General features: G+C 43.6%; 1 protein-coding gene across 1 annotated transcript in view; it reads left to right on the forward strand.

The window, feature by feature from the left end:
• The window catches only part of LOC135557465 (dual specificity protein phosphatase 10-like), a 37,438-nt gene extending 13,009 nt beyond the window's left edge, over positions 1-24,429 (forward strand). Inside the window, exons 3-4 of the mRNA XM_064990731.1 lie at positions 18,090-18,476; positions 20,207-24,429. Of these exons, the coding sequence (XP_064846803.1) occupies positions 18,090-18,476; positions 20,207-20,472 (653 nt within the window). The 3' untranslated portion in view covers positions 20,473-24,429. The remainder of the gene's footprint in view (positions 1-18,089; positions 18,477-20,206) is intronic.
• Positions 24,430-24,928: the final 499 nt, after the last annotated feature.

The following is a 24,928-nucleotide window of genomic DNA, read 5'->3' on the forward strand; positions in this document are numbered from 1 at the left end:
TTCGCAAGGCACTGTATTTTTCAGTTTCTTGGTCCCAGCTTTGATATACCTGTACAGACTTCGCCTTCTGGAAGGTAGCGGGGTGAACTGGCAGTGGTTTGGGTGGTTGTTGTCCTTGATGATCTTTTTGGCCTTCCTGTGACATCGGATGCTGTAGGTATCCTGGAGGGAAGATAGTTTGCCTCCGGTGATGCAGACCGCACCACTCTCTGGAGAGCCCTGCGGTTATGGGCAGTGCAGTTGCCGTACCAGGCGGTGATGCAGCCCGACAGGATGCTCTCAATTGTGCATCTGTAAAAGTTTGTGAGGGTTTTAGCTGACAAGCCAAATTTCTTCAGCCTCCTGAGGCACTGTTGCGCCTTCTTCACCAGACTCTCTGTGTGGGTGGGCTATTTCAGTTTGTCCGTAATGTGTACGCCGAGGAACTTTCCACCTTCTCCACTGCTGTCTCATCGTTGTGGATAGAGGGGCAATACACATCATAAACTTTGACTAAATATACATGTTCTACATATAGTTAGAAAGATACATTGCTTCTTAATGCAATCACTTTGTCACATTTCTTTTTAACGTTACAGAAATCGTTTACTATTCAATAATCTGAGACGGCGCTCAGACATAAGCAATATTTCTCCGCTATGTTGGAGTCAACAGAAACACAAAATTACAACATAAATATTCCCTTACCTTTGATGGTCTTCGATCAGAATGTAGTGGAAGGAGTCATACTTACCCAAAACATTGTTTGGTTTCAAGTCGTGTGTCTTTGTATTAGCATATGCTTCAAGTTCCAGCTGAAATGCATCCAAAATGACTTCTGGTCCCGAACAGTTGCGCATCAAAACTTCAAAATTACATATTATATGTTGACTAAACTGGTCAAACTAAGTGCAGAATCAAGCTTTAGGATGTTATTAACGTACAGAACAATTGGCGATTCAACCGGACAAAAGCAATTCCTCTCAGACAATCTGGAACGGAGGAATGACTGTGTACAATTCGCGCCCGAACACGCATCTATTTTCTCGCGACACTCACAATTTTGCCTGCCAAAGGGTCAAAGCTTGCGGGATTTGCACAATTAAACGCTCTACTCAAAGAGGACATCTCGCGGAAGACATAGAAACTGTTCCCAGATCCATAGCTGGTTGGGAAGGGTGTGGGCGATGACATCAAAGTTGGCCCAACTTTCCTGATGAGAAAACTAGTTTGGGAGATTAGCTGCCCTGTGAGTTCTGCTATACATACAGACATAATTCAAACGGGTTTAGAAGCTTTAGAGTGTTTTCTATTCAATAATAATTATTATATGCATATATTAGCAATTTTGGACAGATTTTTTTTCAGTTTACTATGGGCACGCAATTCATCCAAAGGGGGCAGTATTGTCCCGAGCCTTAACAGGTTTTTAACTGACACCACAGTCCGAGTGCCCTCACCTCATCCTTATAGGCTGTCTCGTCGTTGTTAGTAATCAAGCCTACTACTGTTGTGACGTCTGCAAACTTGATGATTGAGTTGGAGGTGAACAGCAGTCATTGGTGAACAGGGCTTACAGGACGGGGCTGAGCATGTACCCTTGTGGGAACCCAGTGTTGAGGATCAGCGAAGTGGAGATGTTGTTTCCTACCTTCACCACCTGGGGGTGGCCCGTCAGGAAGTCCAAAAACCAATTGCACGGGCGGGGTTGAGACCCAGGACCTCTAGCTTAATGATGAGCTTGGAGGGTACTATGGTGTTGAATGCTGAGCTGTAGTCAATGAACAGCATTCTTATATAGGTATTCCTCGTGTCCAGGTGAGATAGGGCAGTGTGCAGTGTGATGGCGATTGCATCACCTGTTGACCTATTGGGGCGGTACGTAAATTAAAGTGGGTCTAGGTTGGCAGGTAAGGTGGAGGTGATATGATCCTTGACTAGTTTCTCAAAGCACTTCATGATCCCAGATGTGAGTGCTACGGGGCGCTAGTCATTTATTTCAGTTACCTTTGCCTTCTTGGGTACAGGAAGAAAGGTGGCCATCTTGAAGCATGTGGGGGACTGCAGACTGGGATAGGGAGAGATTGAATATTTCTGTAAACACACCAGCCAGCATGCTCTGAGGACGCTGCTGGGGATGCTCTCTGGGCTGGCAGCCTTGCGAGGGTTAACACGTTTAAATATCTTACTTACGTTGACCACGGAGAAGGAGAGCACACATTGTCCTTGGTTGGTGGCACTGTATTATCCTCAAACTGGGCGAAGAAGGTGTTTCGTTTGTCTGGAAGCAAGACGTCGATGTCTGTGATGTGGCTGGTTTTCTTTTTGTAGTCCATGATTGTCAGTTGACCCTGCCACATAAGTCTTGTGTCTGAGCCGTTGAATAGTGTTTCCACTTTGTCTCTATACTGACAATTCGCTTTGTTTGATTGCCTTGCTGAGGGAATTACTACACTGTTTGTATTCGGTCATATTCCCAGTAAACCTTCCATGGTTGAATGCAGTGGTTCGTGCTTTCAGTTTTGTGTGAATGCCGCCATCTATCCACGGTTTTTGGTTAGGGTAAGTTTTAATAGTCATAGTGGATACAACATCTCCTATGCACTTCCTTATAAACTCACTCACCGAATCAGCGTATAAATCAATATTATTCTCTGAGGCTCTGAACATATCCCAGTTCCGATTGGTCAGACCAGCGTTGAATAGTCCGTGTCACGGGTACATCCTGTTTGAGTTTCTGCCTATAGGAAGGGAGGAGCAAAATGGAGTTGTGGTCAGATTTGCCGAAGGGAGGGCGGGGAGGGCCCTATTGTTTCCAGTTTGTGTTCAGTCCAGTGAAGTTCCTTGAGGGCAGTCGTGGTATGGGCTTGAGGGCGGATATACATAGCTGTGACAATAACCGACGGGAATTCTCTTGGGAGACAATATGGTTGGCATTTGACTGTGAGGAATTCAAGGTCACGTGAACAAAAGGACTTGAGTTCCTTTATGTTTTGTTACGATTACACTATGAGTCGTTAATTATGAAACATACACCCCCACCCTTCTTCTTCCCGGAGAGATGTTTATTTCTGTCGGCGCAACGCACAAAGATTCCCGGGGGCCGTACCGACTCCGACAGCAAATCCCGAGAGAGCCATGTTTCTGTGAAACAGAGTATGTTACCATCCCTGATGTCTCTCTGGAAAGCAACTCTTACCCTAATTTCATCTACCTTGTTATCCGTAGACTGGACATTAGTGAGTAATATATTCGGAAGAGGTGGGTAGTGTGTGCGCCTCCGAAAGTCTGACCAGAAGGCCACACCGTCTACCTCATCTATGGTGATGTTATTTTGGGTTCACCTCTGGAATCAGTTCAGATGCCCTGTGTGGTTCGGACAAAGGATCCGCTTCAGGAAAGTTGTATTCCTGGTCGTAGTGCTGGTTCACTTGGCTCTGATATTCTATAGTTCTTCCCAGCTGTATGCAATAACACTTAAGATTTTCTGGACCACCAGTGTAAGAAATAATACATTAAAAAAATATATTTCAACGTTTCCTAAGGACTAGAAGCTAGGCGGCCCTCTCTGTCGGTGCCATCTTTGGGACGCAACCTCAGTCTTTTGGGATACAACCTCAGTCTCCGGTTTAATTATTGGGCTTTTTCCAGAAGAGTAAATCATCAAATGGCGTATATCAATATGATTGTTGGAACTTGGGATGGCTTGGGATGGATCCTTCCAAGATGGCATAGCAGTTCAGACATCTTTTGTCCTCGTCTTGTCGTGTCCCGTATATATATATATATATATATATATATATATATATATATATATATATATATATATATATATATATATTTACAACTTTTTTCACATACATTTTTTAAATTTTCCATAAACTCATCTTCAAAGCACTTTCCTGCAACCCGCCTCACCAATTTATATTTATAAAAAAGTATTATTTACCTCAAGTCTGTAATCCTCCAAGAAGCTAGCCAGAAACTCCAAGAAGTTAGCCAGAAACTAGCCAGGAGCTAGCCAGAAGCTAGTTCAGAAGCTAGTTCAGAAGCTAGTTAGCTTCTTTACTGGCAAATCGTTAGTAGTCAGCTAACCACGGTTTGTGGTCATCAGCTATCCTTTAACTCGAAAATCTATCGCCAGTTTTGTACGGCGCAGCGCAGCGCGGCTCAGAACGGAACATACCGGACCAATTTTTCTTTCCATGTCCCTGGATTTCAACCGCTAACTCTGGACATTCATACCTGGATCTCACAGCTAGCTAGCTGCTATCCGTGTGACTATCGGCTTTCGTCGATTCCGGAGCAAACATCAATTATTCCGGAGCTAGCCAGCTGAAGAGTTCCATCAATCACTCCCAGGCTGCAGTCACCTATCCGGACCCGTTTTACTGCCTACGCAGAGCCCCACCGGGCCTTCACAACTGGACTGCCGACGTTATCTACCCGAAGGAGTTATCCGGCTGGCTCCTCCGTCGCGACGTTACCTGAACGCCCATCTGCGGCCTGCTAACCGTTAGCTGTCTTATCGGCTGCTATCTGAATAGACAATCGGACAATTTGTTTATATATTTTTATTATTATTTTTATTTTTTTCTTCTTGGGCCTTTATAACTATATCTATTGTTTTTATTTTTGTTGTTGTTGTGTGATTTGGATTAATCCCCTCTACCACACAAAACCCCACTAATCTACTGATGGAACTCAAAAGGTGGCTAAGGAACGCAAGAGGTGGCTAATAACAGACCTCCATCCTATGCTAGCTTGCTACCGATGGCCTGGCTAGCTGTCTGAATTGCCGTGACCCCCAACCAACCTCTCCACTCACCGGACCCTTTTGATCACTCGACTAAGCATGCCTCTCCTTAATGTCAATATGTCTTGTCCATTGCTGTTCTGGTTATTGTTTATTGGCTTATTTCACTGTAGAGCCTCTAGTCCTGCTCACGATACCTTATCCAACCTATTAGTTCCACCACCCACACATGCAATGACATCTCCTGGTTTCAATGATGTTTCTAGAGACAATATCTCTCTCTTCATCACTCAATACCTAGGTTTACCTCCACTGTATTCACATCCTACCATACCTTTGTCTGTACATTATACCTTGATGCTATTTTATCGCCCCCAGAAACCTCCTTTTACTCTCTGTTCCAGACGTTCTAGACGACCAATTCTTATTGCTTTTATTCCTCCTCTGTTCCTCTGGCGATGTAGAGGTGAATCCAGGCCCTGCAGTGCCTAGCTCCACTCCTATTCCCCAGGCGCTCTCTTTTGACGACTTCTGTAACCGTAATAGCCTTGGTTTCATGCATGTTAACATTAGAAGCCTTCTCCCTAAGTTTGTTCTATTCACTGCTTTAGCACACTCTGCCAACCCGAATGTTCTAGCTGTGTCTGAATCCTGGCTTAGGAAGACCACCAAAAATTCTGACATTTTAATTCCAAACTACAACATTTTCAGACAAGATAGAACTGCCAAAGGGGGCGGTGTTGCAATCTACTGCAAAGATAGCCTGCAGAGTTCTGTCCTACTATCCAGGTCTGTACCCAAACAATTTGAACTTCTACTTTTAAAAATCCACCTCTCTAAAAACAAGTCTCTCACCGTTGCTGCCTGCTATAGACCACCCTCTGCCCCCAGCTGTGCTCTGGGCACCATATGTGAACTGATTGCCCCCCATCTATCTTCAGAGTTCGTGCTGCTAGGCGACCTAAACTGGAACATGCTTAACACCCCAGCCATCATACAATCTAAACTTGATGCCCTCAATCTCACACAAATTATCAATGAACCTACCAGGTACCTCCTCAAAGCCTTAAACACGGGCACCCTCATAGATATCATCCAAAACAACTTGCCCTCTAAATACACCTCTGCTGTCTTCAACCAAGATCTCAGCGATCACTGCCTCATTGGGGCGGCAGGGTAGCCTAGTGGCTAGAGCGTTTGACTAGTAGCCGGAAGGTTGCAAGTTCAAACCCCCGAGCTGACAAGGTACAAATCTGGCATTCTGCCCCTGAACAGGCAGTTAACCCACTGTTCCTAGGCCGTCATTGAAAATAAGAATTTGTTCTTAACTGACTTGCCTAGTAAAATAAAAAATTGCCTGCATCCGTAATGGGTCAGCGGTCAAACGACCTCCACTCATCACTGTAAAACGCTCCCTGAAACACTTCAGCGAGGAGGCCTTTCTAATCGACCTGGCCGGGGTATCCTGGAAGGATATTGATCTCATCCCGTCAGTAGAGGATGCCTGGATATCTTTTTTAAATGCCTTCCAAACCATCTTAAATAAACATGCCCCATTCAAGAAATTTAGAACCAGGAACAGATATTGCCCTTGGTTCTCCCCAGACCTGACTGCCCTTAACCAACACAAAAACATCCTATGGCGTTCTGCATTAGCATCGAACAGCCCCGTGATATGCAGCTGTTCAGGGAAGCTGTAAACCATTATACACAGGCAGTTAGAAATGCCAAGAAATTTGCTTCCTGCAACACTAACTCAAAAAAGTTCTGGGACACTGTAAAGTCCATGTAGAATAAGAACACCTCCTACCAGCTGCCCACTGCACTGAAGATAGGAAACACTGTCACCACTGATAAATCCACCATAATTGATAATTTCAATAAGCATTTTTCTACGGCTGTCCATGCTTTCCACCTGGCTACTCCTACCCCGGTCAACAGCACTGCACCCCCCACAGCAACTCACCCAAGCCTTCCCCATTTCTCCTTCTCCCAAATCCGTTCAGCTGATGTTCTGAAAGAGCTGCAAAATCTGGACCCCTACAAATCAGCCGGGCTAGACAATCTGGACCCTTTCTTTCTAAAATGATCTGCCGAAATTTCTGCCACCCCTATTACTAGCCTGTTCAACCTTTCTTTCGTGTCGTCTGAGATTCCCAAAGATTGGAAAGCAGCTGCGGTCATCCCCCTCTTCAAAGGGGGGGGGGGGACACTCTTGACCCAAACTGCTACAGACCTATATCTATCCAACATGCCTTTCTAAGGTCTTCGAAAGCCAAGTCAACAAACAGATTACCGACCATTACGAATCTCACCATACCTTCTCTGCTATGCAATCTGGTTTCAGAGCTGGTGCACCTCAGCCACGCTCAAGGTCCTAAACGATATCTTAACCGCCATCGATAAGAAACATTACTGTGCAGCCGTATTCATTGATCTGGCCAAGGCTTTCGACTCTGTCAATCACCACATCCTCATCGGCAGACTCGACAGCCTTGGTTTCTCAAATGATTGTCTTGCCTGGTTCACCAACTGCTTCTCTGATCGAGTTCAGTGTGTCAAATCGGAAGGTCTGCTGTCCGGACCTCTGGCAGTCTCTATGGGGGTGCCACAGGGTTCAATTCTTGGACCGACTCTCTTCTCTGTATACATCAATGAGGTCGCTCTTGCTGCTGGTGAGTCTCTGATCCACCTCTACGCAGACAACACCATTCTGTATACTTCTGGCCCTTCTTTGGACACTGTGTTAACAACCCTCCAAGCAAGCTTCAATGCCATACAACTCTCCTTCCGTGGCCTCCAATTGCTCTTAAATAAATTCGTACATCAGCTGATATCTCAAAGTGCTGTACAGAAGCCCAGCCTTAAACCCCAAACAGCAAGCAATGCAGGTGTAGAAGCACGGTGGCTAGGAAAGACTCCCTAGAAAGGCCAAAACCTAGGAAGTAACCTAGAGAGGAACCAGGCTATGTGGGGTGGCCAGTCCTCTTCTGGCTGTGCCGGGTGGAGATTATAACAGAACATGGCCAAGATGTTCAAATGTTCATAAATGACCAGCATGGTCCAATAATAATAAGGCAGAACAGTTGAAACTGGAGCAGCAGCACGGCCAGGTGGACTGGGGACAGCAAGGAGTCATCATGTCAGGTAGTCCTGAGGCATGGTCCTAGGGCTCAGGTCCTCTGAGAGAGAGAAAGAAAGAGAGAATTAGAGAGAGCACACTTAAATTCACACAGGACACCGAATAGGACAGGAGAAGTACTCCAGATATAACAAACTGACCCTATCCCCCCGACACATAAACTACTGCAGCATAAATACTGGAGCCTGAGACAGGAGGGGTCAGGAGACACTGTGGCCCCATCCGTGGACACCCCCGGACAGGGATAACAGGAAGGATATAACCTCACCAACTTTGCCAAAGTACAGCCCCCACACCACTAGAAGGATATCTTCAACCACCAACTTACCATCCTGAGACAAGGTTGAGTATAGCCCACAAAGATCTCCGCCACGGCACAACCCAAGGGGGGGGGGGACTCAACCCACTCAGGTGACGCACCCCTCCCAGGGACGGTATGAGAGAGCCCCAGTAAGCCAGTGACTCAGCCCCTGTAATAGGGTTAGAGGCAGAGAATCCCAGTGGAAAGAGGGGAACCGGCCAGGCAGAGACAGCAAGGGCGGTTCGTTGCTCCAGAGCCTTTCCGTTCACCTTCTCACTCCTGGGCCAGACTACACTCAATCATATGACCCAATGAAGAGATGAGTCTTGAGTAAAGACTTACAGGTTGCGACCGAGTTTGCGTCTCTGACATGGGTAGGCAGACCGTTCCATAAAAATGGAGCTCTATAGGAGAAGCCCTGCCTCCAGCTGTTTGCTTAGAAATTCTAGGGACAATTAGGAGGCCTGCGTCTTGTGACCGTAGCGTACGTGTAGGTATGTACGGCAGGACCAAATCAGATAGATAGGTAGGAGCAAGCCCATGTAATGCTTTGTAGGTTAGCAGTAAAACCTTGAAATCAGCCCTTGCTTTGACAGGAAGCCAGTGTAGGGAGGCTAGCACTGGAGTAATATGATACATTTTTTTGGTTCTAGTCAGGATTCTAGCAGCCGTATTTAGCACTAACTGAAGTTTATTTAGTGCTTTATCCGGGTAGCCGGAAAGTAGAGCATTGCAGTAGTCTAACCTAGAAGTGACATAGCATGGATTAATTTTTCTGCATCATTTTTGGACAGAAAGTTTCTGATTTTTGCAATGTTACGTAGATGGAAAAAAAGCTGTCCTTGGAATGGTCTTGATATGTTCTTCAAAAGAGAGATCAGGGTCCAGAGTAACGCCGAGGTCCTTCACAGTTTTATTTGAGACGACTGTACAACCATTAAGATTAGTTGTCAGATTCAACAGAAGATCTCTTTGTTTCTTGGGACCTGGAACAAGCATCTCTGTTTTGCCCGAGTTTAAAAGTAAAACGTTTGCAGCCATCCACTTCCTTATGTCTGAAACACATGCTTCTAGCGAGGGCAATTTTGGGGTTTCACCATGTTTCATTGAAATGTACAGCTGTGTGTCATCCGCATAGCAGTGAAAGTTAACATTATGTTTTCGAATGACATCCCCAAGAGGTAAAATATATAGTGAAAACAATAGTGGTCCTAAAACGGAACCTTGAGGAACACCAAACTTTACAGTTGATTTGTCAGAGGACAAACCATTCACAGAGACAAACTGATATCTTTCCGACAGATAAGATCTAAACCAGGCCAGAACTTGTCCATGTAGACCAATTTGGGTTTCCAATCTCTCCAAAAGAATGTGGTGATCGGTGGTATCAAAAGCAGCACCTAAGGTCTGCTCAACAGCCTTTTCAAAATAAATTGAGAGGAATGGAAGATTCGATATAGGCCGATAGTTTTTTATATTTTCTGGTTCAAGGTTTGGCTTTTTCAAGAGAGGCTTTATTACTGCCACTTTTAGTGAGTTTGGTACACATCCGGTGGATAGAGAGCTGTTTATTATGTTCGACATAGGAGGGCCAAGCACAGGAAGCAGCTCTTTCAGTAGTTTAGTTGGAATAGGGTCCAGTATGCAGCTTGAAGGTTTAGAGGCCATGATTATTTTCATCATTGTGTCAAGAGATATGGTACAAAAACACTTGAGCATCTCTCTTGATCCTAGGTCCTGGCAGTGTTGTGCAGACTCAGGACAACTGAGCTTTTTAAAGATTTAAAGAGGAGTCCGTAATTTGCTTTCTAATAATCATGAACTTTTCCTCAAAGAAGTTCATGAATTTATCACTGCTAAAGTGAAAGCCTTCCTCTCCTGGGGAATGCTGCTTTTTAGTTCGGATTGTTCTTATTTTCCTCAATTAAGTTAGAAAAATAGGATGATCGAGCAGCAGTAAGGGCTCTTCGGTACTGCATGGTACTGTCTTTCCAAGCTTGTTGGAAGTCTTCCAGTTTGGTGTGGCGCCATTTCCGTTCCAATTTTCTGGAAGCTTTTTTGATGGATAGCACTGAATAGTGGAACCTGTGAGAAGCCCTCAGAGCTTCAGAGAAGTTGTAATTTTTGAGTGAGGAACTGTGCTGGAGGGTTCTAAAAGTGAGAGAGACACATGAAGATGCTTCCCTCTATGAGATTGTCGAAAGATGCTTCACAGATCTCATCTCTCTCCACAATGTGGCAGAAAATGATTTAGCCTTATTCTCACTCTCGCCTCTCAAAGGAAGCTATTTACCAATTGAGGGCAGCTCCACAAGAAAGGCGCCGCTTGAATATGTGCATTACAAGTACAATTTTTTCAAAGATGATTTTGGTTGAACAGTTGAATCTGTTAGTTTGTTGAGAAATCCAGAAAGAGAAAGCTATTTAATGCATCTTTAGAGAATCTTGTCACACCCGCACACACACACACACACACACACACACACACACACACACACACACACACACACACACACACACACACACACACACACACACACACACACACACACACACACACACACACACACACACACACACACACACACACACACACACACACACACACACACACACACACCTAGTAATGGCATAACTAGGTTGTGGTGGTCACTATGATTTATTCAACTGTAGTAATGTTCAACACCTTTAAGACTCGTGTGAAGAGACTCTCATTCCATTATTTACAATCAGAGTGAGTGTTTTTCTATTTCATTTTTTTATTTCACCTTTATTTAACCAGGTAGGCTAGTTGAGGACACGTTCTCATTTACAACTACGACCTGGCCAAGATAAAGCAAAGCAGTGCGACACAAACAACAACACAGAGTTACACAAGGAATAAACAAACATACAGTCAATAATACAATAGAAAAAGTCTATATACAGTGTGTGCAAATGAGGTAGGATAAGGGAGGTAAGGCAATAAATAGGCCATAGTGGCGAAATAATTACAATATAGCAATTAAACACTGGAGTGATAGATGTGCATAAGACAAGTGTGCAAGTAGAGATACTGGGGTGCAAAGGAGCAAAATAAATAACAGAATGGGAATGAGGTAGATAGATGGGCTGTTTACAGATGGGCTATGTACATGTGCAGTGATCTGTGAGCTGCTCTGACAGCTGGTGCTTAAAGCTATTGAGGGAGATATGAGTCTCCAGCTTCAGTGATTTTTGCAGTTCGTTCCAGTCATTGGCAGCAGAGAACTGGAAGGAAAGGCGGCCAAAGGTGGAATTGGCTTTGGGGGTGACCAGTGAGATATACCTGCTGGAGCGCGTGCTACAAGTGGGTACTGCTACGGTGATCAGTGAGCTGAGATAAGGCGGGACTTTACCTAGCAGAGACTTGTAGATAACCTGTAGCCAGTGGGTTCAGCGACAAGTATGAAGCGAGGGCCAGCCAACGAGAGCCTACAGGTCGCAGTGGTGGGTAGTGTATGGGGCTTTGATGACAAACTGGATGGCTCTGTGATAGACTGCATCCAATTTGTTGAGTAGAGTGTTGGAGGCTATTTTATAGATGACAAGGATCGGTAGGATGGTAAGTTTTATGAGGGTATGTTTGGCAGCTTGAGTGAAGGATGCTTTGTTGCAATATAGGAGGCCGATTCTAGATTTAATTTTGGATTGGAGATGCTTAATGTGAGTCTGGAAGGAGAGTTTACAGTCTAGTTGCCCACGTGTTGACAGTCGAAAGCTTTGGCCAGGTCGATGAATACGGCTGCACAGTAATGTCTCTTATCGATAGCGGTTATGATATCGTTTAAGACCTTGAGCGTGGCTGAGGTGCACCCATGACCAGCTCTGAAACCAGATTGCATAGCGGAGAAGGTACTGTGGGATTCGAAATGGTCAGTAATCTGTTTGTTAACTTGGCTTTCTGTCACGACTTCCGCCGAAGTTGGTCCTTCTCCTTGCTCGGGCCGCGTTCGGCGGTCGAAGTTATACCGGTCTTCTAGCCATTGCCGCTCCACCTTTAATTTTCCATTTGTTTTTCTTGTTTTCCACACATCCTCTGTTCCCTCTATGTCTGTGTGGGGTATTGTTTATTGTCTAGGTGGGCACACTTCTGGCTGGGTTGCGGCAGGTTTTATTTGTACTCGTGATTTGTGGCAGCCGGTACTTTGTAGTTGGTTGTTGTACTTTGTGCTGCCTCACTTGTTCTTTGGGCATTTGTTTCTGTGATGCGGTTGTGTTCTGTTCTTACAATTGCCTCAGTAAAGTGCTTCTTTATTCACTCATCTCTGCTCTCCTGAGCAGAGATGAGTGAAGCGGCAGCTTTCCAATCTTTGAGAATCTCAGACGATACGAAAGAGAGGTTGAACAGGCTAGTAATAGGGGCTGCAATAATTTCTGCAGATAATTTTAGAAATAGAGGGTCCAGATTGTCTAGCCCGGCTGATTTGTAGGGGTCCAGATTTTGCAGCTCTTTCAGAACATCAGCTATCTGGATTTTGGTGAAGGAGAAATGGTGGGGGCTTGGGCGGGTTGCTGTGGAAGGTGCCAGGCAGTTGACCGAGGTAGGGGTAGCCAGGTGGAAAGCATGGCCAGCCATAGAGAAATGCTTATTGAAATTCTCAATTATAGTGGTTTTATCAGTGGTAACAGTCTTTCCTAGCCTCAGAGCAGTGGGCAGCTCGGAGGAGGTGCTTTTATTCTCCATGGACTTTACAGTGTCCCAGACATTTTTTGAGGTTGTACTACAGGATGCACATTTCTGTTTGAAAAAGCTAGCCTTAGCTTTCCTAACTGCCTGTGTATATTTGTTCCTAACTTCCCCGAAAAGTTGCATATCACGGGGGCTATTCGATGCTAATGCAGAACTCCACAGGATGTTTTTGTGCTGGTCAAGGGCAGACAGGTCTGGAGTCAACCAAGGACTATATCTATTCCTAGTTCTACATTTTTTGAATGGAACATGCTTATTTAAGATGGTGAGGAAGGCACTTTTAAAGAATAACCAGCATCCTCTACTGACGGGAGGAGGTCAATGTCATTCCAGGATACCCTGGCCAGGTCAGTTAGAAAGGCCTGCTCACAGAAGTGTTTCAAGGAGCGTTTGACAGTGATGAGGGGTGGTTGCTTTATTGCAGACCCATTCCGGATGCAGGCAATGAGGCAGTGATCGCTGAGATCTTGATTGAAAACAGCAGAGGTGTATTTGGAGGGCGAGTTAGTTAGGATGACATCTATGAGGGTGCCCATGTTTACAGATTTTGGGTTGTACGTGGTAGGTTCATTGATAATTTGTGTGAGATCATCAAGCTTAGGTTGTAGGATGGCCGGGGTGTTAAGCATGTCCCAGTTTAGGTCACCTAGAAGCATGAGCTCAGAATATAGATGGGGGGGCAATCAGTTCATATATGGTGTCGAGGGCACAGCTGTGAGCAGAGGGTGATCTCTAGCAAGCGCCAACGGTGAGAGACTTGTTTCTGGAAAGGTACATTTCTAGAAATAGACGCTCTAATTGTTTGGGTACAGACCTGGATAGTAAGACAGAACTCTGCAGGCTATCTTTGCAGTGGATTGCACCTCCGCCCCCTTTGGCAGTTCTATCTTGTCGGAAAATGTTATAGTTAGGAATGGAGATTTCAGGGTTTTTGGTGGTCTTCCTAAGCCAGAATTCAGACACGGGCCAGGACATTCGGGTTGGCAGACTGTGCTAAAGCAGTGAATAAAACAAAACTTAGAGAGGAGTCTTCTAATGTTGACATGCATGAAACCAAGGCTTTTACGGTTACAGAAGTCAACAAATGAGAGCGCCTTTTGGAATGGGAGTGGCGCTAGGCACTGCAGGGCCTGGATTAACCTCTACATCACCAGAGGAACAGAGGAGGAGTAGGATAAGGGTATGGCTAAAGGCTATAAGAACTGGTCGTCTAGTACGTTCGGAACAGAGAGTAAAAGGAGCAGGTTTCTGGGAATGGTAGAATAGATTCAAGGCATAATGTACAGACAGGTATGGTAGGATGTGAATACAGTGGAGGTAAACCTATGCATTTAGTGACGATGAGAGAGATATTGTCTCTAGAAACAATTTAAACCAGGTGAGGTCACTGCATGTGTGGGTGGTGGAACTAAAGTAGAGGTCAACCGATTAATCGGAATGGCCGATTAATTAAGGCCGATTTCAAGTTAATATTTTTTTTAACTAGGTAACTCAGTTAAGAACACATTCTTATTTTTAATGATGGCCTCGGAACTGTGGGTTAACTGCCTCGTTCAGGGGCATAAAGACAGATTTTCACCATGTCAGCTCGGGGATCTAATTTTACAGTTAACTCGTCCAACGCAATAACGACCTGCCTCTCTCTCGTTGCACTCCACAAGGAGACTGCCTGTTACGCGAATGCAGTAAGCCAAGGTAAGCTGCTAGCTAGCATTAAACTTATCTTATAAAAAACAATCAATCAATCATAATCACTAGTTAACTACACATGGTTGATGATATTACTAGATATTATCTAGGGTGTCCTGCGTTGCATATAATCTGACTGAGCATACAAGCATACACGTTTCTAAGTATCTGACTGAGCGGTGTCAGGCTTGCAAACATTAATTCAAACAGCATTTTCGTGCGTTTTGCCAGCAGCTCTTCGTTGTGCATCAAGCATTGCGCTGTTTATGACCTCAAACCTATCAACTCCCGAGATTAGGCTGGTGTAGCCGATGTGAAATGGCTAGCTAGTTAGCGGGGTGTGCGCTAATAGCGTTTCAAACGTCACTCGCTCTGAGCCTGGGGTTGTTTCCCTTGCTCTGCATGGGTAACGCTGCTTCGAGGGTGGCTGTTGTCGTTGTGTTCCTGGTTCGAGCCCAGGGAGGAGCGAGGAGAGGGACGGAAGCTATACTGTTACACTGGCAATACTAAAGTGCCTATAAGAACATCCAATAGTCAAAGGTTAATGAAATACATGGTATAGAGGGACTACAACCTAAAACTTCTTACCTGGGAATATTGAAGACTCATGTTAAAAGGAACCACCAGCTTTCATATGTTCTCATGTTCTGAGCAAGGAACTTAAACGTTAGCTTTCTTACATAGCACATATGGCACTTTTACTTTCTTCTCCAACACTTTGTTTTTGCATTATTTAAACCAAATTGAACATGTTTAATTATTTATTTGAGGCTAAATTGAATTTATTGATGTTTTATATTAAGTTAAAATAAGTGTTCCTTTAGTATTGTTGTAATTGTCATTATTACAAATGCATTTTTTTTAATCATCCGATTAATCGGTATTGGCTTTTTTGGTCCTCCAATAATCTATAACGGTATCGGTGTTGAAAAATCATAATCGGTCGACCTCTAAACTAAAGGGTTAGCTAAGGCATATTGAGCAGGGCTAGAGGCTCTACGGTGAAACAAGCCAATAATCACTAACCAAAACAGCGATGGACAAGGCATATTGACATTAGGGAGAGGCATGTGTAGCCAAGTGATCATAGGGGTCCAGTGAGTAGCTCAGCGGGCTGAAGACACGGCGGTTCAGACAGCTAGCGGGCCGGGGCTAGCAGCTAGCTAGCAGTAGGACCTTAGAGGGACGTCGCAATGGAAGAAGTCTGTTGTAGCCCCCTCGTGCTGTTACGTCGGCAGACCAGTCGTGATGGATCAGCAGAGCTCCGTGTGGTAAAAGGGTCCATGCCAATTGGCAACATAGGTATAGTGGCCAAAGAATTTGTCCTATGGGCCTCTTCAGCTAACAGTCCGATATGCTCTAGACAGCTAGCGGGCCGTGGCTAGCAGGCTAGCAGATGGGCATTCAGAGGACGTCGTGACGTAGGAGCCAGTGGAAAAAACACCTCGGGCAGATTACATCGGTAGTCCAGTCGTGATGGATGGGCGTGGCTCCATGTCGGCAGTAACAGGGATCCAGGCCAATTGGCAAAATAGGTATTGTAGTCCAAGGAGTGGCTGATGGACCTCTTTGGCTAGCCGGGAGATGGGCCTAGCAAAGGCTAGCTCCAGGCTAATTGGTTCTTGCTTCAGGACAGAGACGTTAGCCAGGAGTGGCCACTCGGATAGCAGCTAGCTAGGTGCGATGATCCAGGTTAAAAGGTTCAGAGCTTGCAGTAGGAATCCGTAGATATGGAGAAAAATAAGTCAGATTTGCTGTGGTCTGAGTCGCGCTGTGCATACTGGCAAGAGTTGTCCGGGCTATAGGTTAGCTGATGACCGCTAGCAGTGGCTAGCTGACTACTAGCTAGCTTCTGTTGGGGGTTCCGGTTCAAAAGTAAAGAAAATAGCAGATCCGTACCACATTGGGTGACGCGGAATGCAGGAGAGTATGTTGAAGTTGAGGTTAATAAAAAAAAATATGTGAAGAAAAAAAAATATATAAACATATATACACAGGACACGACAAGACGAGGACAAAGACGTCTGACTGCTACGCCATCTTGAAATACTTGCGTGAGAGAGTGATGAAAAAGCGTTACTTTAGAAACATAGCAGTTTAATATGTTTGTTTAGTGTGGCCCAATCAGTTAGACTCATTTTATGACCCTCTTATGATAGACAACATCCTCCCTAGTTGAAAGTTGATAGGAGATCCTTACCTGCCCCATGAACTCACTTAGCATGATGTTCGATTTTGTTAACTGACACTGATACTCTGTGTCAGGCCCCCATGCAACCCCCCCCCCCCATGCCGATGGCGTCATGCACTATGTGTGTTAACGTTGTGTCAACATTGTGTCAACGTTACACAGTGTTATTTGAAGGAGTGCAGATGTCCAGAAAGACAAATGTTCAACATTTATTATCCTTATTTGGCCATCATCTTTGGCTCTGAGGAGCGTGATGACAGCTATTTTTCAGAGGTAAAAAAAGGAATGCTGTGTGGATTGCCTTGGGGCCATGTTTTATGTTTCTCTCACTCTCTAAATGATCAAGGAAATAGGACATTACCTCCAGGACCGTAGGTGATTGAGAGACAGAAACAAATGAAGTGCAAAGCCTTCCCTTCAAACTGTTGTGATATCCAATTCAAACACATTATATGGTTTGAATGGTTGGGTTAGTTGGTTAGTTGGGGGATTTGAGTGTCCAAGTGTTCGATTTCAGGCTATAGAAGTGTACGTTATGATAATTTGGTCACCTATTTTGCCACCCTATCAGATTGATATGAAAAACTCCACTTTTCAAAGTAGAACGAGGAGAGATGGGCCAGAAAGAAGGAAGAACAACCGAATAATAGGTAGATACATCAATTGGACTCTAAGAATATTTTTAAGATAAATACACAACACATAGGATGAGAGGATGAGAGTACTAATAATGAAATATACTAATGGTCAATAGGGAATTGTCAATGTAAATAGGAGTTGGTTTTCAGTTCAACAGCTGTTTAGAATCTGTGGAATGTCACTCCTGAACTCAGAGCTACGTGTGGCACGTTCTGTGCATTGAGTCGGGAGCAGGATATTTGTTATTCGGCCATTGGTCCAGTTGTACTGCAAGGACTTCTGATTGGTCAACCCCAGGCTAGGGTGGGGGGTTATAAATGGCGTCCTGTTCCTTTGTTCTGTGGAGAAAAGTTGAGGAGACTGAACATCTACCTCCCAGCATAACATCTATGATTTGTCCTTCTCAAATAAACCTATTTTTCTCCTCCTGATTTGCTTTGGAGTCCGTGTTATTGAAGAATAACATCAACTGCTAACAATATGGAAACGGATGCCCTGTTTTTGATAGTTTAATACAGTAATATTTCCCTCCAATAGACACGTAGCAGACATGTTCCTGTCAGTCAGTAGTAACCTGCCATTAACATAAAGGATTATAACTGCAGGCGTTAAGTTTATTGTCACATTTAAGTGTATTTATGTTTCGCTAACTCATCCTGTTGTTGTCTGTTGTTTACCCAGGGGGCCTCAGCTCCTTTAGACAGAACCACCAGAGCCTGTGTGACCACTCCCTCCACCTCCACGAGAGCCTGGACGCCAGCATGGGCGTCAGTGGGGCCTCCGGCCACACGGGGATGCTACCTCACTCCATGTCCCTGCCCTCCACGCCGGACATCGAGAATGCCGACCTGACGCCAATTCTGCCCTTCCTCTACTTGGGCAATGAGCACGACGCACAGGACGCCCACACGCTGCAGCGCTACAACATCAGCTTCGTGCTTAACGTTACCACCCACCTGCCGCTCTACCATTACGATACGGGTCTCTTCAGCTACAAGCGGTTACCCGCAACTGACAGCAACAAGCAGAACCTGCGCCAGTACTTTGAGGAGGCATTTGAATTCATCGGTACGAAATTTTTCCAAGTTTAGTCAGTGCAAGGCGGCTTGGCCCACATGAAAAAGTACTATATTATGTACAATGGTAGGAATACTATAGTATTCACTGTACTGTTTTTGCTGACTTTACTGTAGTATTTATAGTTTGCTATAGTATAAATACTGTAGTATTTATTTAGTATGTACTATAGTCATTACTGTCGTGTTTTTGCGGACTGAAGTATACTGTAATGTCTTTATACTTTAGGATTTACTGTAGTGTTTTTGGGGACATTACTGTCATATTTACTAAAGACAGACAGACAGACAGACAGGCAGACAGGCAGGCAGGCAGGCAGGCACGCAGGCAGGCAGGCAAGAAGGCAGCCCTTTTCTATGACCTGTAGGGAACACAGTATATGGTCTATATTTGGCATGTAGGTTTTTCACTTACAGGTAGCACAAATTGGCATATGGGGGAGGGGAATGGGCAAGGTATATGCAAATTCAATACTTTAGCATTTACTATAGTAAAACATATATTATGTTTTTGCAGGCATTTCTGTTGTATTTACTACAGTGTTTTTTTGTGTGGATAATACTGTAGTATTCTATACTATGCTACAAAATTCTATACTAAGTACTACACATAATTGAGGGATACTAATGTATAGTATTCTAAAGTATGCTATAGTTTACTGTAGTATTCTATAGTAAATTGTAGTATTTCTTATTTGGGTGGGTGCACAGTAGAAGTGTACACTGAGTGTACAACTCATTTAGGAACACCTTCCTAATATTTAGTTGTACCCCCTTTTGCCCTCAGAACAGCCTCAATTCTTTGGGGCATGGACTCTTCAAGGCGTCGAAAGCGTTCCAGAGGAAGGCTGGCCCATGTTCACTCCAATGCTTCCCACAGTTGTGTCAAGTTGGATGGATGTCCTTTGGGTGGTGGACAATTGTTGATTCACACAGGAAACTGTTGAGCGTGAAAAACCCAGCAAGGTTGCAGTTCTTGACACACTCAAACCTGGCACCTAATACCATACCCCGTTCAAAGGCACTTCAATATTTTGTCTTGCCCATTCACCCTCACAATCCATGTCTCAGTTTTCTCAAGGCTTAAAAATCCTTCTTTAACCTGTCTCCTCCCCTTCATCTACACTGATTGAAGTGGATTTAACAAGTGACATCAATAAGGGATCATAGCTTTCACCTGGATTCACCAGGTCAGTCTATATCATGGAAAGAGCATAACGCATTGTAGACTCAGTGAATAGGGCAGAGCACGGCAGGGGTTGCAGTTGGTGGCAGTGGTGAGATCTCATTGAATCGATTCAGTTGTATTATTTATTTTCAGGCCACATTATGATTGGAGTTAGTCAGTGATTTTGCTTGGTTGATACATATTCAAATGGCTTGTTTTTATCGTTCAGAGGCTGTGTAGGTTGTTGGACTTTTGAAATTATGGATTTGTTAGCTCTACAGTTAGTATAACGTATGCACAGTGTAGGTTTTGAGTGAGCGGACTGCAGGGTAAAATATGACACATTAGTTACATAACTAAAACATTAATGTGATGTTGTCGAAGTCTATTTTGTACTACTGCATGTTTTACGTTGCTATGATGAGTTCTATTCTAAAGAGACTAAAATGATTATCTGTTTCTGTTGAAGTCTATTTTGTACAATGTTTCATATGCCTTAGCACTAAAACGCTTCTAAAACTCTCCTAAAATGCTCCTCTCTTTCCTTTCTTCAGAGGAAGCACAGCAAGCAGGGATGGGCCTCTTGATCCACTGCCAGGCGGGTGTGTCTCGCTCGGCCACCATTGTCATCGCCTACCTGATGAAGCACACCTGGATGACCATGACAGATGCCTACAAGTTCGTCAAGACTCGGCGGCCCATCATTTCACCCAACCTTAACTTCATGGGCCAGCTGCTTGAGTTCGAGGAGGACTTGAACAACGGTGTCACGCCGCGCATCCTCACGCCGAAGCTCATTGGGGTGGAGACCATGGTTTAAGGAGGACACCTGCCATTCCTGCTTTAGGAGGACATCCAACAGGCTACTCATAAAGGCTGATTCTGAGAGAGAAATCTTTATTTCAGAATCTCCTAATCTCCTAATCATGCTCTTTTGGGACTGTCACAGGAGTGCCAAAGTTCTTGAGATGAGATACGCCAAAAATCCCAGCTGTTCTGAACTGGCCGGCTTCCCGGAGGAACAGCAGTGTTATAGGGAGAGAAAACGGTCAGTGGGGAGCTGTCTGTGCATGACAACGGAGGAGCAAAAACATGGAAGGAAAAGAAAATAGATGAACTATTTTGAGAGAAAAAAACACCATGTTCTGTGGGGACTGAGCAATTTAGTAGTTATTGAAACTGAACTCTTCAGGCTCACACTGTGCTGTGGCTCATGGTTAATGTTGCAGGCAGGCTGGGAACGAGCTGGCCGAGGCGGTGCCTGTCAGAAAAGATGAAGACTTGTTTGGTGTGTTCTTGTTCTATTTTTATACAGGAGTTTATGGGCGTGACCATGACAAGCCCAAAGTGGCTTACTGTGCAATAATTTCTGAGTGGACTGCGCCTGAGAGCTTGATATTATGTGTATATATGGGTATTCAATGACGATTTCCAGCTCCGCCGCTGATTTGACATTAAGTACCTTTCTTTTATTTTTTATTGTTGTTCTCAATTCCGTATTTTTTGGCACATACAATTGAGCTGTTACGTTTGGCACAAATTAGATTGACAAAATAGTTGTATTTTTTTTAAGTGTCTCAGTTGTATGTGTATATTTGTTTCATTCTGTTTACTCTTCAAAAATACTATACATGAAAACATTCGCGTTGTCTGGGTTTTTTGTTTTCCAACTGTGTTTTTCCATTGCCCATCACCATCAACCATACCATTTGTTTTTAGTAATACATTTACTGCCATAAGAGCTTTGTACCACAAGTTTACTGAAAGCAGATATATTGCTCCTCAAACAAAATGGTGGTAATCCTGTTTTAAGTATTACTTCAGTTGTAAAGTAGATTTGAGGACTATTCTGTGTTTCTTTTTAAATAATTTATCCTCACTTCTAACCTGTCCCTCTTTTAATGTAGTGTCTAACCTCTCCAGATATATTTTGGTATAGTTGCCCTTATAGAGTATGATTTACTACATTACAAAGTAACACAGTTCTGAGATTACCTTGAATTGGGCCTCTGGCATCAAACAAGACATTGTATCAAGGGTCATTGTTAAAAGTCAGACCTGTCGTAGAAGGAAGGTACTGTAACCCCTTTCTAATATTTTGAAACCTCACAGTCCTGCCTCTAAGCTAAGCTAACGGGGAGCTCTTGTTCTGCCACTTCGTGTAACACCAAGCTCAGTACTTGTGCCTCTATCTATGCCTTAACTAACACCTATCTTTTCTCCACTGGATCTTTTTGCGTCACTGTACAGTACAGGCCATCATCGCATGCAGACAGAAGCAGCCGAGCAGGCTGGGGTCGACTACACGGCCAAACCTTCAGCAGCAGCAGTCAACTCTGTGATACATTCAAAAGGATATTAAGGCAGTTTGCACACAGTTTCACTCCAAAGAGCCTGTCACAGAATTTGTTTTAAAACCAAATTTCACTAATGGACTCTGTGCTGCTTTGATTTTTAAGACACTTTGGGCTATTTAGATAATGTGTATTTTAAAATGACTATGATCTGGTGCTGAATCTGATATTTGAAAGGAGAATTGAGATCCTGACCAACTTATAGTCTAAGCCTCTTCCACATAGGCTGTGCTGAAGCAAAAAAGTCTGTGATGGCTGTGTGTGTGACTCCGCGCTGAGCTTTTGAATCTCATCAAAGACGAGTCACTGAAATGTTACCTTGCATAATGCATGCTGTTTCAAACAAGGTGATGTGCAGCCACTTAGCTGCTAATTATGGTGATGCTCAGTTTTGGCCCTAACTAGCGTTAGCATTAGGGTTAGCGCAACAACTCAAACAATGGTATACTATACAACGAAAGACAAAATAGGGTCGTAATTCAATAGGGCATGCAATGCTTAAAAAATTTCACAAAAGAAAATGGATATTTGAGTTTTCATTGGATAAGTGGGTCCGGCCCGCAAGGGGGTCCAAAATTGGGCGGGATAACTCAATATACTTTAAAATGACTAAAACCATATCAAAACTGTGGAAATTAGAATGGAACTACATTTATATAGTTTCTTGACTGTATCCAGCTCGCTAATATTCACCTAAATTAAAGCTAGACAGTCAGGGAGTATCGAAAATTCGAAAAACGATGGATAGATTCAAATTTTGGATAGATGCAAATTTAGATGCAAATATTTACGCCGTGGAAGTAAAACACATTCGCAATCATAATATTTGTGTGCCAGTGTCCTTGGGGTTTGAACTGAAGTTACTTTGCATATAGGTTATATACATACTGTTGCTACTGTTGCACCCAAAACCTCATGATTATTCATCGTATAGTCCACTCAAGAAAACATTTGAGAGTTTAGGGAGACTACAAGACAAATTAAGCAAATTGAGGTGTTCTTTAGGAGATTGCACAGCTAAAGAGAGTACAAAGCATTTATCTATCCACAAAATATCTATGTATTGGGGTAATAAATTATATTTTTTGAATTCTCACCTATTCTTCCTGTCTTCAGTTGCTATTATCATTTACAGTACATTGGTGTATATTGGTGCTATACAAATACTGTACGTGGATATGACTGGTCTTCAAACGTTTACCATACGTTTGTAGCTTGTACATTTACAGTATATGAAATGATAACCATCTGAACCAATTAAGTAAAAAATATAAACCCCCATTTCTCTTCCACTGGTTCCTAAACCTGTTCCCTATCGACACATATTTGCTTTTCATTTGTAATTACAATGTGTTATTTGATTGATAAATGTTACTGTTGTACATTCTTCTTCTATGGTTGGAAAACAAAGCATGTGTATTGAGTGTCCCCGGTCGGTTCATGAGAGACGCTCATAACTCTCTACTGTCTTTCCAATGATGCTCTCTCACTGTGGATGTCGAGCTTTTATGCCTCGTTCCAAATGGCACCCAATATCAGCGATTTGGGGGATTTTAGTTTCTTGTTAAAAAAGACTATAAAATGACCAGGGTGGGTTTACTTTAGGACATGTATTCCCACAAATAGAAAAATCATATCGCAATGTAATCAATATATTAAATTATTGTTATTTTCAAATGCAATCTCTTTTTGGGTTTAGCTGTGGTCAATTTGCAGTTTACAAATTATTCAAATTATGTTCCGGCCCCCCTCTGACGAAAATCAGCCCGCTGCTGAATATATTTGCCTACCCATGCCCTCCATAGTGCACTTCTTTTGATTAGACTTGTCAAAAGTAGTGCATTAAATAGGGAGTGGGGTGCCATTTGGGAGGCAACTTTTGTGTCTCTCGCCAAGGCGGTTTTGAGTGACAGCTCCCTGAAAGGGATTCCGGTGTATGGCTTTTATTTGGAAAGACACCTCTGTATTAGAACCATTTAAAACTGTCATATTTGATTTGGGACTGTTTATGGCTAGACCTGTTTGAGTTTCTGCTTTGGGCTCGGAGACTCTGGGGAGAACAGGGGGGTCACTATACAAGTGTATGTACTTTAACAGTGAGTGTGTGTCTATAGTTCCGCAGTTAAAGAATATACTCTATATTCACAACTTTTCTATGCATAAATTTATATCCATTACTATGTTTGCACTGACCTATGGATGGACAGCTGGATTTTATTTTTTCACAAAGGGTGCTATTATAATGGAGGCCTTCTCCCGGACAACACCATTTTGCATGACCTGCTTAATATTACCCCCTATGACGGATCTATGACTATGAACCTCTCCTCCTCTCTATTCTTAAACAGTTGTGGTTTAAGCACTGTAATTTTGTAATCCCTTCCCTACTTGTAAGGTTTAAAATAAACCAAGGCTAAAAGTTTTATCTGGGGTTGCGTGTGTTTTTGCGTTTGTAAAAATGTTTACGTGTTCTCTTCCTTTTGAATCCATTTCCTGGTTGCATTGACTGTAAGCACACACATTTTGGGTAAATATTTTATTGTTATGTACATTATAACCCAGCAACAACAATAACAACAACAGTTTCACCACAGTGTAACACTACCACACAGTCCATAAAGAGTGGCACTATTCCCAGTTATCCCAGCCTACTGAAATGCGAATAGTCACGTCGCCGCTGCACCGAAACAGAGTTGTGAATTATTTGCACTCGTCCATTGAACCCTGTGTCACATAGCTGCAGGACTTATGGGCCTATTTTTACTCCAACCCTGCAGGAATCCACTGCTGCATGGCTAGGGGGAATAGGGGGTTTGATTAACACAGCGCGGGTCAAGTTCCCTCCATAGGAATAGGCCCAGAAATAGTTTTTAGTGTTGTTTCTAATTACGAGTGATGAGCGGCCCTGCCTCATTAATCCTT

Source organism: Oncorhynchus masou, chromosome 16 (assembly GCF_036934945.1).
Source record: "Oncorhynchus masou masou isolate Uvic2021 chromosome 16, UVic_Omas_1.1, whole genome shotgun sequence".
In the NCBI taxonomy this organism is placed as follows: Eukaryota; Metazoa; Chordata; class Actinopteri; order Salmoniformes; family Salmonidae; genus Oncorhynchus; species Oncorhynchus masou.